Genomic DNA, 17,319 nt, shown 5'->3' with positions numbered 1-17,319 from the left:
ATCCGGAGTTAGTGAAAATCCGAGATGAGGTGTTGGCTGGTCAAGCCAAGGACTTTTCAGTGTTAGATAGTGGGATGCTTTTGTATAAAGCCAGGGTTTGTGTTCCGAGCAGTGCGGAACTTAGAAATGAGATCTTTGAGGAGGCTCATTCTACCCCGTATTCTCTGCATCCCGGCACCACCAAGATGTACCAAGATTTGAAACCGTACTTTTGGTGGAGCGGTATGAAGAAGAATTTGGTAGAATTCGTATCAAGATGCCTCACTTGTCAGCAGATTAAGGCTGAACACCAGAGACCAGCAGGGTTGTTGCAGCCTCTAACCCTACCAGAATGGAAATGGGAAGATATTACGATGGATTTTGTGGTCGGGTTACCTAGGACCACGGGTTTATTTGATTCCATCTGGGTAGTGGTGGATCGATTTACGAAATCTGCTCATTTTCTGCCGGTTAGAACAACATTTTCAGTGGATCAGTTGGCAGAACTGTACGTCAGAGAGATAGTGAGACTTCACGGGGTACCGAAGTCTATAGTTTCGGACAGGGATCCGAAATTCACCTCCAAATTCTGGCAAAGTTTGCAACGGGCAATGGGTACGAAGCTAAAATTCAGTACAGCATTCCATCCTCAGACAGATGGTCAGTCTGAAAGGACAATTCAGATATTGGAGGATATGTTGAGAGCCTGTGTTATGGACTTTGAAGGCTCATGGAGTAAGTATCTACCATTGATAGAATTCTCGTACAACAACAGTTATCAGAGTACGATAGGGATGGCTCCCTATGAACTGTTGTACGGTAGGAAATGCAGATCCCCTATCCACTGGGATGAGACAGGGGAGAGGAAATACCTAGGTCCGTAGTCGGTTCGGCGGACCAATGAGGCAATAGAAAAGATAAAAGCTAGAATGCTTGCCTCACGGAAGCGAACAAGAGTTACGCAGATCCGAAACGCAGAGATGTTGAGTTCCAAGTAGGGGAACATGTGTTTTTACGAGTATCTCCGATGAAGGGGATTAAACGTTTCGGGAAAAGAGGCAAGTTATGCCCTAGATTTACAGGACCTTTCGAGATTCTCGAGAAGATAGGTCAAGTGGCATATCGGTTAGCATTGCCTCCAAATTTTATCGACGGTGCACAACGTATTCCATGTCTCAATGTTGAGAAAATACGTTTCGTACCCCTCTCATATACTCGATTATGAGAGTCTTCGGCTTCGGCCTAGACATGTCATATGAGGAACGGCCCGGTGCGGATCCCGGATAGAAAGGATAAAGTCCTTCGGAATAAGACTATAGCCTTGGTCAAGGTTCTCTGAGAAACAAAGAAGGTGGAGGAAGCCACCTGGGAGCTAGAGGCAGATATGAGAGCTCATTATCCAGAGTTATTCAGGTTAGATTTCGGGGACGAAATCCTTTTAAGGGGGGGATAGTTGTAAAGCCCGCTTAGTTAATTTGGAAATTAGCAGTTGTTTATGTTTAATTATGAAATTATTTATAGCTATTTAAATAATTTATTACTGTTATTTATGGAATTCAGAAATGCATGATTATGTCATCAGTAGTTTTTTTTTATATTTTGCATTTCCGGTGTCCGGTATTTTAGAACTCGGCGTTTGGCTCAGTAGAAATCACAACTTAGTATGTTAGTAATTTGGGGACGGGTTTTAGACATTGGGAATGTCGGGAATGGCCGGGAATTTAGAATTTCCCAAAAATACCCCTTTAGTATGATTTTCATGATTTTATGGTGGAGGGGCAAAATGGTCTTTTTGCCCCATTAGTGTTTTGTCTTATGTGAGTTTATTAAATGAATTTAAATGGTTATTTTATTTTAATTAGTGGCTGAAATAAGTGGTTTAAGTGGCATTATTCATTTACTTTTCTCATTTTCTACACTTAGCAAAAATTAAGAAAAAAACTTTGAAAAGAAAATTCTCTCAAGCCTTCTCTCTATTTCGGCTGAGGCAATAGGGTGCATGAAGCTGATTTTTCTCTTTGATTTCCAAGCAAACTCTCATCCTTTCTAAGCATTCTTCAAGCTAGGTTAGCTTCTCTTAATTTTCTTCTTTGAAATTATGAAAAATGGTGAAATTTTGAGTATATGCATGCTTCTTGTGGCTGTGGTTATTACTGTGTTTTGTTGTTGATTTCTAAAGTGTAAAGCATGTCTAATTGAAGTTAATTAAGTGATTTTGAAAGCATGTTAGATAGGTTGTGCAAGCTTTAAGTTTTTATGCAAAGTATGATTTTCAAAGAGTATTGATTGAATCTGTTGCTGGGTTATTGTTGAGGTTTTTGTTTGATTTCAGAAGCTATTCCAAGCTTATTTGAGTAGAATTAACTAGGTTTGAATGCATGTTAGTGGATTTAACCAAGTTTGAGTTTTGGAACTCAAAGCTTGGTCTTTAATGTTGAATTTTGTCTCTGTGAGTTCTGGGTGAATTTGTTGCCTTTAAATGGTTATTTGGGGCATATAGAACAGGTCTGGAAGGTTTGGATTGATTTGGGTTAGAATTGATCAAGTTAGGAATTTTTGAAAAATTCCTGCGAGGAACCGAATTCGGTTGTGCAACCGGAATTCCGGATGGGTGTCCGGTAATTCCCGAACCGGAATTCGGTTGGGCAACCTGGGCTCACCTATTGGGGAATTTTCGTAAACCCTAGTTTTCCTCGTTTTTATGTTTTTAGGGGTATTGCCATGCTTTTTATCGATAGGGAAACTTTTAGTTCCTAGTTTAAGTCCCCGGAAGTGATTTAGCGTGTCACTTATAGCGTTGTGATTTTTATGGTTTAGGAGCCGATGTCCGCCGCCCGGCTTCGGTTCCGGTCGAGTTTGGCACACACCCGAAATCGGAATCCGTAAGATTAGTATAACGGTATGCATATGTAGATTACATGTTTAGCGTGCATGTAGGAAGCCTGCTAGATTACATTAGTTATGTATATAGGCTTCGAACCATCCAACCCCGTCACGCTCGGTACGAGTGGAGTATGACCAGCGGCGGAGTATGACCGGCTCGACCGATCAGCCGACATTTGGTTGGTAGTTCGCTCTTATTGACCTATCCCGTCGCAGACAGCCGGAGTATGACCAGCAGCCGGAGTATGACCGGTTCGACCGATCAGGAGGATACTTGTCAATAGTACCGTCCCTATGAACGTTCAAAACTCAGTACCATGTTGGACATGGCAGTAGTAGCTCAGTACCATGTTGGACATGGCAGTAGCGGGACTCAGTATCGTGTTGGACACGGCAGTTAGAATTATGTATGATATTAATTTGCTTTTCTTACTGAGTCTGTCGACTCACAGTTTATGTTCATGTGTAGGTAAAGGCAAGGCTATAGCTGATGGACCGTGAGCGAGCTTATGAGATTGTACATGTCGGGGCAGTTAGGCCTGGAGCGTACGATCCTCGGGACAACAAGGCTGAATTTTTGTAACTGGTCGTTAGACGACTTTTAATTTTATGTAATAGTTAAACAGCTAAAACTTTTGTAAATGATTTTATAAATCGGGATCCCGAGTCTTTTGTAATATGGTTTATAAGTTTAATTAAAAAGCAAAATTTTAATTAATCACGTTTTTCCATAAACCTCCTTGATTAGCAACGAGCTGCACAGTACGTTTAAAAATCACGTAATACGCCTAAGGTAGTTAGGGTGTTACAATGATGCTCACACTCATCCACTTGATGCCTTCAACCAAATCAAACTTAGTTTTCTATGTTAGACAACTAGTAGATGAGAGACACCTTATGTAGTGATTTCAAACCTCCTTCATTTTTCTTCACCATATTCGAACCTTGAGTGATAGAGTGACATGCCCACACATAGCAAGTCAAGTACTCAATCATAGTGAGTAAGACGGTGGTAACCAAACTCGAATGAGAGAAAGAGATCCAGGCTTAGATTTTGATAATACTCTGGAACAGAAAGGAACGAGGGTTAGATATCTAAACGGAAGGAGTCATTATATTCTATTGCAATCAATGTAAGGTTTTCTTAAACCCTTATGTGTTTAATTTTGTTGTTTTAGAGAATATTTAGGATGTTAATTCAACATACTTGTCAGTAAATCTAGATCATGGTAAAATATTCCCAACAAGTTGCACAACAACAAAGACAAATTAATGAATAATAACAATATTTATATTCTTGTTTATTGTGTCTATGAACCACTTGCTCACAAATTAACTTCTTAAAGTTATTCTTTTAGTTCCACATGCACACTATGGTACCCTCGCAAGACCAAAACCCGTGCAAAGTCTTTGAAACTTGGTGAATAGCAAGTGACCAAGAGACTTGTCTGCATGGTCACTTGGGGGGCACCCATACTGTACAATGCATCGAACTAGTACAAAGAACTTATGTAGAGAAATTTTAACGCTTAGTATAAGCTACTAAACTTGTCTCTAAGTCGTGCATGCATATTTCAGCTTGGAAAAGTAAATCTAGACCCTTACTTGTTAAGGCCATAAGAAGATAGCCAAAATTAAAGATCATCTGGTCAGTCACACAATCCATGATAAAAAGGCAATAAGTCCAAATACTAGTAGTGTTCAAAAATAGAGGGCTTATGGCTAAACATACGAACATGAAGGCCCTGGTGCTAAAAATAAAGTAGTGTTCTAAAAAGGCCATAGGCCACATAGGACATGAAAGTAAAGTAGTGTTCAAAAAAAGGCCACAGGTCACATGGAACATAAAAGTAAGTAATGTTCTAAAGCTAAAAGGCCAGTGACCATAAAAGGCCACAAGCTATGCAGAAGATGAAAACATTGTCTATGTGATACAAATATAATGTTGAATGCTACTAATAAAAATACTGTCTAAATCATCACGCATTGTTCATAAGATGAAACTAGTCCCATAGCTACCAAATAACAATTCTATAAAGTCAAAATCTCTGTAACTATTCTAATTCACGAAACCCCTATACAAAACCAATTGTTTCTAACTTAAAACGAAATTAAACCTTAACTTAAGCTTTCCCTCTTCAAAGATTTGTTATCCCGCTACTACCAAAGCTTAAATCGCTAGGTTTTGAGTTGAAAATCAAAGAAAAAGAATAGAGGGGGATGAGAGTTTCGTTGAACTGAGAGAGGAGGGTTTCGTTCGTACTGTTCTTTTGATATAAACTTAAAACATATATATAAATGTATCACATACGTTTTATAATAATAATATGTTATTAATAATATTAATCAAAACTTTATTGTTGATAGTTATCTTATCATTTCTTAGTCACTAAGAAATCTATATTTTTAGGGTATTTGGTCAACTCTGAGTACCCAAAAATATCCAGGTATTTCTAAAATAAACTTATCCCAATAATCCCATCAATATTTCTAATTAAAACCATTGTCAAATTTTTAACCTCCAATCGGGTCTCCAAGGTCGCAGAACTTGAAAATATTTTTATTTCACAAATAACTCATATTATATCTACGTATTTTAAATAGATTTCTGTGATTAACAAATTACGCTTATTTATCCACTTATCAAGTCTTCAGGGTTGCCAAATCTGAAAATATTTTTATTCCACATATAGCTCATATTACATTCACACATACTATATAAATCTCCGTAATTTATAAATTACGCTTATTAATTTACTCACTTAAAGCAAATTTAAATTTTATGCTAAAATAGATTAGTAGGATCATGATCCCACTTATTACCTAATTAACCCATAATATAAATATAAACTCTAATTATTTACCATTAGACTTATCGGAATATTGCAGCCACGTACATAGAAATATTATTCTAGTTTTTAAGTTTCTACGTAGTTGCATTAACATTTTACTAACACTCTGAAACTAGATATATCAATGATTACAAACTGTCAACGATACAATAGTTTTTATGATATTGCAGGTGTTTCATATCCACAATCCAACACAAAGCTCTTTAAAAAAGATTATAACATGGTTAGTTTTATTAATATATTTATTTAGTTGTTATAAAGTTAGTTTGTAGAATTCTAATAGTTGTTTCTCCACATAATATTTTAAGGTACAGTTGATTGTTAATCAGTGACAAAAGAAACACTGACAAATTTTTTCATGACAATGCCAATTCAAATTTTCTATTTCTAGTTGCATTTTAGTTGTATATTACTTAAATAATAGTTGTGCTACTACAATACTATTATTTTAAAAAATAGGGCTCCAAATTGGCAATACATGAATCATACAATGTAAACTCGATTGTGGTAAGTTTTTTTCGTGTTACATAGGGGTATTATTAATTGTTTTAAGGTTTAATATTAGTTGCCTCACTATAAATATAACTGTTGCATTACAGTTTCATGAAAGTTATCTCATAGTTGACTTACAATGCTTAAAATTTCAAACTGTTAGGAAAAAGATGCAATTTTGTTTCTCATATTTTGCAATGGACAGTTTGATTAAGGAACAAATTATGTAAATTACGAAGCTACTAGCCAATTAACTTCAATAGATTGCAAATATTAAGAACTAGTACACAAGGTAAATCGGGTGCTCAAATGAAACCAAGAAAATACCCAGCTGCAACTAAAATACCAAGTGAAGGAAGGATACTAATCGCTAAAGATAAATGACGATCCAAGTCTATTCTTCTACATACAACTAAAATGAAAAGAACCTTACTTCACAAGGTATTCATTGTGTGCGAACATGGTCAGCAATGTAAAGACTCGCTTTTGACCGAGTCAAATGTATATATATAACAAATAATAATTAAACAATAATATATATATATGTATGTGTAAAAAAAATTTTAATATATACAATAACAGACCCTACGTCCCCCTCTCTCTCTCTCTACCTATCTCTCTTTCTCTTTCTCTCTCTTCAAAGCTTCAAAGGAAACAACCAAACCTCCATAACCACCACACTCCAGCGACCCACCTCCAGCCACCGCCCGACCTCACGCGCCGGACAAATCAGAAGCCCAAGTGCTAGCGACCTCACCCCTCAAGCGGCGCTGCTTCTCTCGCCACCGTTAGCTTGGGATCGCGAGTCAAAGTTTGGGAATTCAAATTTTGAACGGATTTTTTGGTCACCTCCGGCGTCCGTTTGACGAATCGTCTTCACCACTAAACTCAGCTCGTCGAGGAGAACAACCTACACTAAACCATTTTTCCCGGTTCGCTACTTTTTCAGGTGACATTTTTGTAGCTCCACCCCTTTTTGGCGACTTTTCGGCGACATCGTATACCGTTTTCACAAATGGTTGGCATGGGTGTGATCTGCTCGTCGAGGTGGTCGTTTTGATATACACTACATCTATTTTCGACGATGTTTCCGGTACACCAATTTTTACTGCCACCGATTGTTAATGTGCACCGCTTAGGTGAGGCTTTGGAACTCCAAATTTTAAATATAGTCATATTATATGTCGTTGGACTCGGTTTTGAATATAGAATGCGATAATGATAATTATTTAACCATTTGGTGGTATAGGTTAGAGTAATATGTAAGATTGGACTAAACAATTGGAGCTCGGGACTTAAGAGCTTAAGATCGTCTTTTGGAAAAAATTTAACGACTCAGGAGAGGTAGGGACTCAACTTGATTATTGGACTTGATTTTTATATGTGTTGCATAACATTGGACATATTCCAATTTTTATGATTTACAAATTGTTTGAAAAATTGAAAACTTAATCTGCATATTTTTCTGGACTGTTATGGGGCACTGAGTACCAAATATATTTTTGTGTGCAAATATTTATGCAGGTTATGATTTTTGAGTTTATTAAAAATATAGTTGTTATGCTGCCGAATTTTCTAGAAAATAAAAAGGAATATGTTCTTTTGTTATGCTTATTATTTGCCTGCTTTGGTTATACTATGGAGAGCCATGTTGATCATGTTCGGTGCATATTGTTGTTTCACGACCTAGTCTCTGTGTCATCATAGGTAGATCAGGTGTGCACTCACCTGTAGGTGAAAGACCTAGAATCTGTACAGGGAGTGAATTAAATCTAAGCCCCGGTATTATGGTGGATATCAGATGCCACTACCGGGTTTTTGGATGTCGTTTTCTATGATTGGTATTGAGGGCTAGAGGTCTAGTGGACAGTGTGATATGCATTTGACGTTTGATTTGTGATTATTTGTGGTCTCTCTACTTTATTTATACATATTGATACTGTTGATGAGATATTTTATTTTTACAAAGCTAACCATGCAGGAATTTTGTTAAACCAAGGGTCCTTTGATATTAGTTGTTTTCCTACTGGGCTTTATAAGCTCACCCCCCCTATTTTCTCCCATTCTAGGAACTCAGTTTGATGCTAGTGGATGAGGATGGTACTGTTGGGAAAGGAAGTCGTTATTAGTTTAGTCTTATTCTACTCTTAAATCTTCTAATGAAACTAATTTTTTATTTAAGCTAAAATAGATGGTCTGGATGACTTAAATTAGCTATGTACTAGTTAGAAATGAGGAATGATGGATGCTAGGTATTATTTTGGTATTTTATTGACTTATTAAATCTATCTATTTGGTGATTACATAACTGTGGGGATATTACTGTTCTTTTATATATATTGATGAGTGGTCCTGATTTTGTTACTAATATTTTCTTATTAATATAGGAATTAATCCATATCTTTTAAATTATTATTTTGTAATATAAATAAAAGGATCATTTATAAGCTTTATCTTTTTGAAAAGGTCAAAGTGTGACCTTTGACCACCCAAGTTATGGATATTACATATCTGCCACAGCCTCGGGCTCGGGTCGTGACAGAAGAATGGTATCAGAGCACCGGGTTTAATTACCTCGCAGTGTGTCACCACATAGTTTAGATTTATTTTAAATAATAATAATAATCTTCGCATTTATATGTATAAGACATATTTATATTATTAGCATCCAATCCTCGCTAACTGATTACCTTTTGGTTCTTAGACCTAAGAAAATGCCTCCAAAAGGAAGGAAGACAAGGAGAACGGTTGGAGAAGACACCCCTCAAGCTAATGTCCAACCTCCACAAGCTAAATTTCCTATGAACGCCCTTCTCGAAGCCTTAAGAGCAATTCCCGCTCAATGGATGGATCCTGCTGCTCGACAGAGTCATCATTTTCAGATCTTTCATCGGATCCAAGTGCCTGAGTTTGAGGGTGGACAAGATCCTATGGTAGCTGAACGGTGGTTGAGGCAGATAAAGAAAAATTTCAATACGATAGGAACACCTGAGGAATATCAAGTTACTTTTGTTGTGTTCAAGTTAAAGGGTGCTGCAGAAGATTGGTGGGAGACCTTATCCAGAACAATGGAAACTGATGGGATGACTTGGTGAGATTTTGAGGAAGTCTTCAGAGAACAATATTTTAGTCCATCTCACAGGAGGGCTCTGATTGGAGTATTTTATGGTCTAAGACAAGGGGATATGACTGTGAAAGAATTTTACATGAAGTTTGTAGAGCTATCTGTTGGATATATTTTACCAGGATCTAGATTTACTAACAAGTATGTTTCATTAACATCCTAATATGAATTCTAAAACAATGAAATAAACACATATAAAGTTTAGGAAACCTTACATTGGGTGCAGCAGAATATAATGACTCCTTCCGTTCAGATATCTAGCCCTTGATTCCTTTCTGTAGCAGAGCATTATCAATATCTGAACCTGGATCTCTTTCTCTCCTTCCTTTGATGCTGATTCTCCTTCTTGTTGGATGGTTTTCCACAGTCTTACACACTATGATTGAGATACCACTTGATGTGTGTGGGCACTCACTCATTCACTCAAGGATTTCAAAAATTTAGAGAAGAAAAGAGAAGGGAAGAGGTTCGGCCTATAGAGAAAAGATAGAGGCTCAGTTTTCATCTGACAGAAGTTCACAAAGTTAAGTTTGAATGAGAGCCATCATTATCTATTTATAGGTAACCACCTAGGTTTAGGTTAGAATTATTTGGCATTAAAATAATGAAAAAATAAATGATAAAACCCTATAAGTGTGGCCGGCCATGGGCCTTGGATAATGGGCCTCACTTATGCAATTTTGCTGTTTTATCATTTCTGCATCTCATTTTCTCAAAAATGCCAATTTTCAAATTCAACCATTTAAATGTCAATTCTAATTATTTAATAACTAAAATAAATTATTAAATAATATTGTCATTTAATTTAATTATTAATTAGACATATAAAGTCTCTTAATTAATAAATAAACCTAGAATCTCTTTTCTTTACAATTTCGCCCTTGCTTAGTGAAAATTCACAAAGTAGACATAGTCTAACTTTAGAATTATAATTGATTAATCAAAATCAATTAACTGAGTCTTACAAGCAGTATGGTCTCAACTAGTATGGGGACCATGGGTCTATATATCCGAGCTTCCAATAAGCAGATCAAGAATTTATATCTTAAATTCACTGACTTATTAATTCTTCGTTGAATCCACGCATAGAACTTAGAATTGCACTCTCAGTATATAGAACGCTCTATATGTTCCTGTTGGAAATTATTTTACCAGGATCTTAGATCTACTCACAAGTATGTTTATTAACATCCTAAATAAGAACTTTCTAAAACGATGAAATTAAACACATATAAAGTTTAAGAAACCTTACATTGGGTGCAGCGGAATATAATGACTCCTTCCGTTCAGATATCTAGCCCTTGATTCCTTTCTGTAGCAGAGCATTATCAATATCTGAACCTGGATCTCTTTCTCTGAATCTTTGATGCTGAAACTCCTTTGCTGATGATCTTTCTTCACGATCTTCCTCACTATGATTGAGGTATTGCTTGATGTGTGTGGGCACTACTCTAATCACTAAGGATTTCGAAATTTAAAGGAAGAAGAAAGAAGAAGTGGTAGCTAAAGATAGGGAGAGAGAAGGCTAAGTTTTTCTAATTCAGAAAGTGTCAGAAGAAAAGTCTTATTTTTTTGAAGCCTTCACTATCTATTTATAGCATTCCACTAGGGTTAGATTTGAATTATATGGCATTAAAATAATGAAAAAATAAACTTAAAATACCTACATAGGTGGCCGGCCATACACTTAGTGGATTGGGCCTTGCTTTTTGCAATTTTGCAATTTTAACACCTTTTGTATCTGATTTTCTCAAAAATGCCAATTTCCTAATTCAAACATTTAAATGCCAATTCTAACTATTTAATAACTATAAATAATTATTAAATAATATTGTCATTTAGCATATTTATTAATTGAACCATACAAAGTATCATAATTAACAAATATGCCCCTATAAACTCTTTCTTTACAATTTCGCCCTTACTTAGTGAAAATTCACAAATAGACATAGTCTAATTTGAGAATTATAATTGATTAATCAAAACCAATTACATGAGTCTTACAAGCAATATTTTCTCAACTAGTGGGGGGACCATGGGTCTATATAACCGAGCTTCCAATAAGTAGATCAAGAATTTAGCACTAAAATTCACTAACTTATTAATTCTTCGTTGAATCCACGCATAGAACTTAGAATTGCACTCTCAGTATATAGAATGCTCTATATGTTCCACCATATAGACACATCATTAGTTATCCATTGTTATAATCCTAATGTGATCAATGATCCTCTATATGAATGATCTACACTGTAAAGGGATTAAATTACCGTTACACCCTACAATGTATTTATTCCTTAAAATACTTGACCCCGTATAAATGATATTTCAGCTTATGTGAAATGAGTACTCCACCATTTATGTTCGTTTGGTCAAGCTCGAAGGAGATCATCCTTTGCTTACTATTCGCCAGATAGAAGCTATAGATTCCATGTTTATGCTAGCGCTCCCACTCAATTGCACTACCGTGTTCCCAAAATGTACGTATCACCCTGACCTAAAAGTAGGCTTAACTAACAAATCAAAGAACACAAATAGCCTCTCGAGATTGAGCCTAATCATAACAGGATTAAGAACATTTGATCTAGGATCAACTAGGCGATATTGACTTGAATAGATATTACGGTAAGTTTAATAAATCTATGTCAAAGTTCAATATCGGTCCCTTCCGATGCATACTCCATGCATCCAACCTGAGCTTTACTTTAACCAATGCTCTGGAAAGAACATAGCACTTCTCCAAATGCAAGTAAACTCTGTTGTAGATTATCATATCAGTAAAACCCTATGTCTGATAAATCTAGGAAACTTTATTCACATAGTCATGTTTACTTTCCAATGTGTTGACGGCACAATAAACAGGATCAAGTATGTGAAAATGGTTTCAGATGAATTTATACATTATGTACATATAATCATGAAATAAATCATGTGAACCATGCAACATTAAATGTTATTTCTGATCTATATTAATAAGTAATTCTGATTATATTGAAATGAGTTTTATTTAGGGCATAAAACCCAACAGTTCCATGATATAGACACGTCATTAGTTATCCATTGTTATAACCCTAATGTGATCAATGATCCTCTATATAGATGATTTACACTGTAAAGGGATTAAATTACCATAACACCCTACAATGTATTTTATCCTTAAAACACTTAACCATGTATAAATGATATTTCAGCTAAGTGAAATGAGATCTCCACCATTTATTTTCGTTTGGTTAAGCTCGAAGGAAATCATCCTTTACTTTCTATTCGCCAGATAGAAGCTATAGATTCCATATTTATGTTAGCGCTCCCACTCAATTGCACTACCGTGTTCCCAAAATGTACGTAACACCCTGACCCAAAAGTAGGCTTAACTAACAAATCAAAGAACACGAATAACACTCTTGAGATTGAACCTAATCATATCAGGATTAAGATCATTTGATCTAGGATCAACAGGTGATATTGAATTGAATAGATATTACGGTAAATTCTAATATATCTAATCAAAGTTCAATATCAGTCCCTTCCGATGTATACTCCATACATCCGATGCTGGTAAACTTTGCCAATGTCCTGGAAAGGACATAACACTTATCCAAGGTGTAAGAATACCTATCGCTGATTATACCATGTCAGTCTAAATCCAGTGTTCTGACAAATCAGGGAATAAACTTTCGAACATATAATTAAGATTATATTCCACTGTGTTGACAACACTATAATCATTAACAAATTGATATGTTCTGGACTTAAATAGAATTCATACATTATGTACATATAATCATGAAATAAATCATGTGAACCATGCAACATTAAATGTTATTTCTGATCTATATTAATAAGTAAATCTGATTATATTGAAATGAGTTTTATTTAGGGCATAAAATCCAACACTATTCTCTTATGCATATCCTGGTGTTATTCACCAACCCTTGGTGATTGAACAGTTCATGCGTCGTCTGAGGCCTGCGATACGTGGTCTAATAGCCCCTTTGACCTTTAACAACATGACTGAGTGTGTGACAGTCGCCTTGCCAACTGAGGCTCATGTAGAGGGGAATGAGAAGAAAAACACAAGCAGAGGAAGAGGCAATGACCGAAAGATGACCAAGAAGAATCAAGGATAGTGGTCCCAAGGACAACAATTTAGTGGGGGTAGCAATAGTAGTGGTTCATCTAGAAAGACTCGTAGTGGACCATATAGGTGTTTCAGTTGTGGTCCACAAGGTCATAAGAAGAAAGATTGCCCACAACGACAACAAAGATTTCAAACATCTCATGGAGGACCCATAGGGATCTATGTAGAGTCTACTCCTTTTCATGGACAGCCCAGGACAAACCAGTCCCAGTCTTCATCCTATGGTTTCACACCCCAATCGGGCCAGCAGTCTCAGTATCAACATCAGTTCAGGCCACAAGGTTCAGGGTTCAACATGGGGTACTCACAAGGTTTCCAAACTCTTGCTCCTAGTGGGAGTCAAAGAGGGTACAATCAAGGTGGAGGGTTTGGTGCAAGTACAAGCTATCCTAGTCAGGGAAAGGGAAAGGCAAAAGCAAAGTCATTCGCTCAAGCCTACGCTCTTGGGGTTGATGATGTACAGGGCGGTGCTGACCAAGGAGTTGTTGATGGTATGGTTCTTATCTCACACTCTTGGGCTCATGAGTTATTTGATACTGGTGCGTCACATTCCTTTATATCTTTGATGTTTGCTAGTATGTTGGGTTTGAGTTGGAAAAATTTTAGTCCTGCATTGCATTTGAGTGTACCTATGGAGGGACACGATGAGGTATCCACCATATGTAGGTTAGTTTGTATTGTGTTCGAGGGACACAAGTTATCTGGAAACTTATTAGTGTTGCCTATGGGGCAATTTGATGTAATTCTCGGCATGGATTGGTTGTCTAAATACCAAGCTATTGTGGATTGTTCACGTAAAAGAGTGACTCTTTTAACCCCTAGTGGTGATTTTATTATTTATCGAGCCAACATGAGTGCAGTGAGACAAAATCCTATCTTAAGGGCATATTTAGGTGGAAAGAGAAACTTAGAGTGTTATGGGAATCTGTTTGCGATCGATGATGAGTCTAGGAATTTAGACCAGTTTCCTTGGATATCAGTGGTTAGTGGTTTTCTGGATGTGTTTCCAGAGGATTTACCAGGGTTACCACTTGATAGGGAGATCGAGTTTTGCATTGATTTGATTCCCAAAGCTCAACCAGTTTCTATTGCGCCTTATCGCATGGCACCTGCAGAGTTGGCTCGATTGAAAAAACAATTAGGGGAGTTAATGGATAAGGGTTACATCAGACATAGTACTTCTCCATGGGGAGCTACAATCTTGTTCGCCAAGAAAGCTGATGGGACTTTGCGACTTTGTATCGACTATAGAAAGCTGAATCAGATGACAATTAAAAACAAATATCCTCTACCGAGGATTAATGAATTATTTGATCAACTTGGTTGTTCAAAGTTCTTTTCAAAGATTGATTTGAGGTCAGGCTACCATCAATTGAGGATTAGGGAAGAAGATATCCCTTAGACTGCTTTCAGGACACGTTATGGACACTTTGAGTTTTTGGTAATGCCATTTGGGTTAACGAATGCACCTGCTGCATTTATGGATCTCATGAATAGAGTCTTTAGACCTTTCTTGGATAAGTTTGTGGTGGTATTCATTGATTATATCTTAGTGTATTCTAAGACACGTGAGGATCATGCTGAACACTTGACAATAGTATTACAAACATTGAGATATCATCAATTATACGCTAAGAAAGAGAAGTGTGAATTTTGGATGACTGAAGTCAAGTTCTTGGGCCATGTAATTTCTCAAGATGGTATCACCGTTAATCCTACGAAGATAAACTCTATTCTATAGTGGGAAAGACCAAAGAATGTCACTGAAGTTCGAAGTTTTCTTGGGTTGGCAGGCTACTACCGTCGCTTTGTAGAGAATTTCTCACGAATTGCTATGCCTTTGACAAAGTTAACAAGAAAAGAAGTAAAGTTTATGTGGGATGATAGTTGCGAAGAAGCTTTTAAAGAATTGAAGGAAAGATTAACTTCGGTGCCTGTTCTCACTGTTCCTAATAGTGAGGAACCATATGTGGTATTCACTGATGCTTCAGGTACTGGATTAGGAGGTGTCCTCATGCAAAATGGCAAGGTGGTTGCCTATGCTTCTCGACAATTGAAACCACATGAGAAGAATTACCCTACGCATGACCTAGAACTTGCTGCACCTGTACTACTTCAACAAGTTAAGCAACGTCAGTAGCAAGATGAAAAGCTAAGACTTATTTGGAACCGAATCCAGGATGGTGAGCAACTAGATGGGTGAACAGTTAATAGTGAAGGGTATCTATACCATATGGGAAGGCTAGTTGTTGCAGATACCCTGATCTTAGGGAGACCATTTTGATTGAGGCCCATAGATCCAAATTTGTTGTACATCCTGGAAGTACGAAGATGTACCAAGATTTAAAGAGACAATATTGGTGGGAAGTTATGAAAAGAGATGTGGCCAGCTTTGTAGCTAAGTGTATAGTATGTCAGCAAGTGAAGGCTGAGCATCAGAGACCCTCAGGTTTACTTCAACCTTTGCCTATAACAGAATGGAAGTGGGACAAGATTACCATGGACTTTGTTACTGGGTTCCCATTGACACCTTTGAAGCATGACGATGTTGGGTGATTGTTGATCGTTTGACTAAGTCTGCTCATTTTATTCCAATCAGGAAGGATTACAAGCTTACCAAGCTAGCTCGACTTTATGTAGACAATACAGTTTGACTACATGGAGTGCCTTCAAGCATTGTTTCTGATAGAGATCCTCGATTTACATCAAAGTTTTGGAAGGCCTTGCAACAAGCCTTAGGAATTGAACTTCACTTGAACACTGCCCATCATCCACAGACAGATGGACAGTCTGAGAGGACCATACAGACTTTGGAAGACATGCTTCGCTCTTGTTTTGGATTTTGGAGGTAGTTGGGGAGAACACTTGTCACTCGTGGAATTCACATACAACAATAGCTACCAAGCCAGTATAGGAATGGCTCCTAATGAGGCCTTATATGGGAGACCATGCAGATCGCCATTGTGTTGGGCAGAACCTGATGAGCATGTCACTATTGGACCCCAGATTATCACTAGTACCACTGAAAAGATTAAGGGAATCCAAGAAAGACTTAAGGTTGTTCAGAGTCGTCAGAAAAGCTATGCCGATCTCCATCGACGGGAAGTTGAGTTTGATGTTGGTGATTATGTCTTCTTGAAAGTTACTCCAATGTGTGGTGTAATGAGATTTGGAGTGAAGGGTAAGCTAGCCCCGAGGTATATTGGACCTTTTGAGGTTATCGAGAGGATTGGGGAGGTCGCTTACCGATTAAACTTACCAGGACAGTTGGGACATGTTCATAATGTGTTCCATGTGTCTATGTTGAGGAAGTATACTCAAGATCCGTCACATGTTATTGAGTATGAGGCTATCCCTCTTCAGGAAGATGTGACTTATGAAGAACAACCTGTCAAAATCTTGGCGAGAGAGTTAAAAGTTTTAAGGAACAGAGATTCCAGTAGTCAAGGTCTTATGGAAAAACCACAGGGAAGACAAGGCTACTTGGGAGTTAGAGTCTGAGATGTATATGAAGTATCCTCACTTGTTTAATTTCCAACTTGAGGTTGTACTTTGAAATTTCGGGACGAAATTTCTTTAAGGAGGGGAGAATGTAAAGACTCAGTTTTGACCGAGTCAAATGTATATATATATATATAAAATAATAATATATATATGTATCTGTAAAAAAAAAAAGATTTAATATATACAATAACAGACCCTTCGTCCACCTCTCTCTCTCTCTCTACCTATCTCTCTTTGTCTTTCTCTCTCTTCAAAGCTTCAAAGGAAACCCACAAATCTCCATAACCACCACACTCCGGCGACCTCCGGCGACCGCCCGACCTCACGCGCCAGACAAATCTGAAGCC

The 17,319-nt window shown here is 37.1% G+C and overlaps 1 protein-coding gene across 1 annotated transcript; it reads left to right on the top strand.

Annotated features, from left to right (window-relative positions):
* The first annotated feature begins 13,337 nt into the window (after positions 1-13,337).
* LOC133036905 (uncharacterized) lies at positions 13,338-14,870 on the top strand. Its single transcript, XM_061113676.1, has 2 exons — positions 13,338-13,456; positions 13,544-14,870. The coding sequence occupies exons 1-2, from the start codon at positions 13,338-13,340 to the stop codon at positions 14,868-14,870; spliced, it is 1,446 nt and encodes a 481-aa protein (XP_060969659.1).
* Positions 14,871-17,319: the final 2,449 nt, after the last annotated feature.

This window comes from Cannabis sativa, chromosome 4, assembly GCF_029168945.1.
Source record: "Cannabis sativa cultivar Pink pepper isolate KNU-18-1 chromosome 4, ASM2916894v1, whole genome shotgun sequence".
Classification (NCBI taxonomy): Eukaryota; Viridiplantae; Streptophyta; class Magnoliopsida; order Rosales; family Cannabaceae; genus Cannabis; species Cannabis sativa.
The sequence above is the reverse complement of the archived record's forward strand: the minus strand, read 5'-3'. Positions and strand labels throughout refer to the sequence as shown.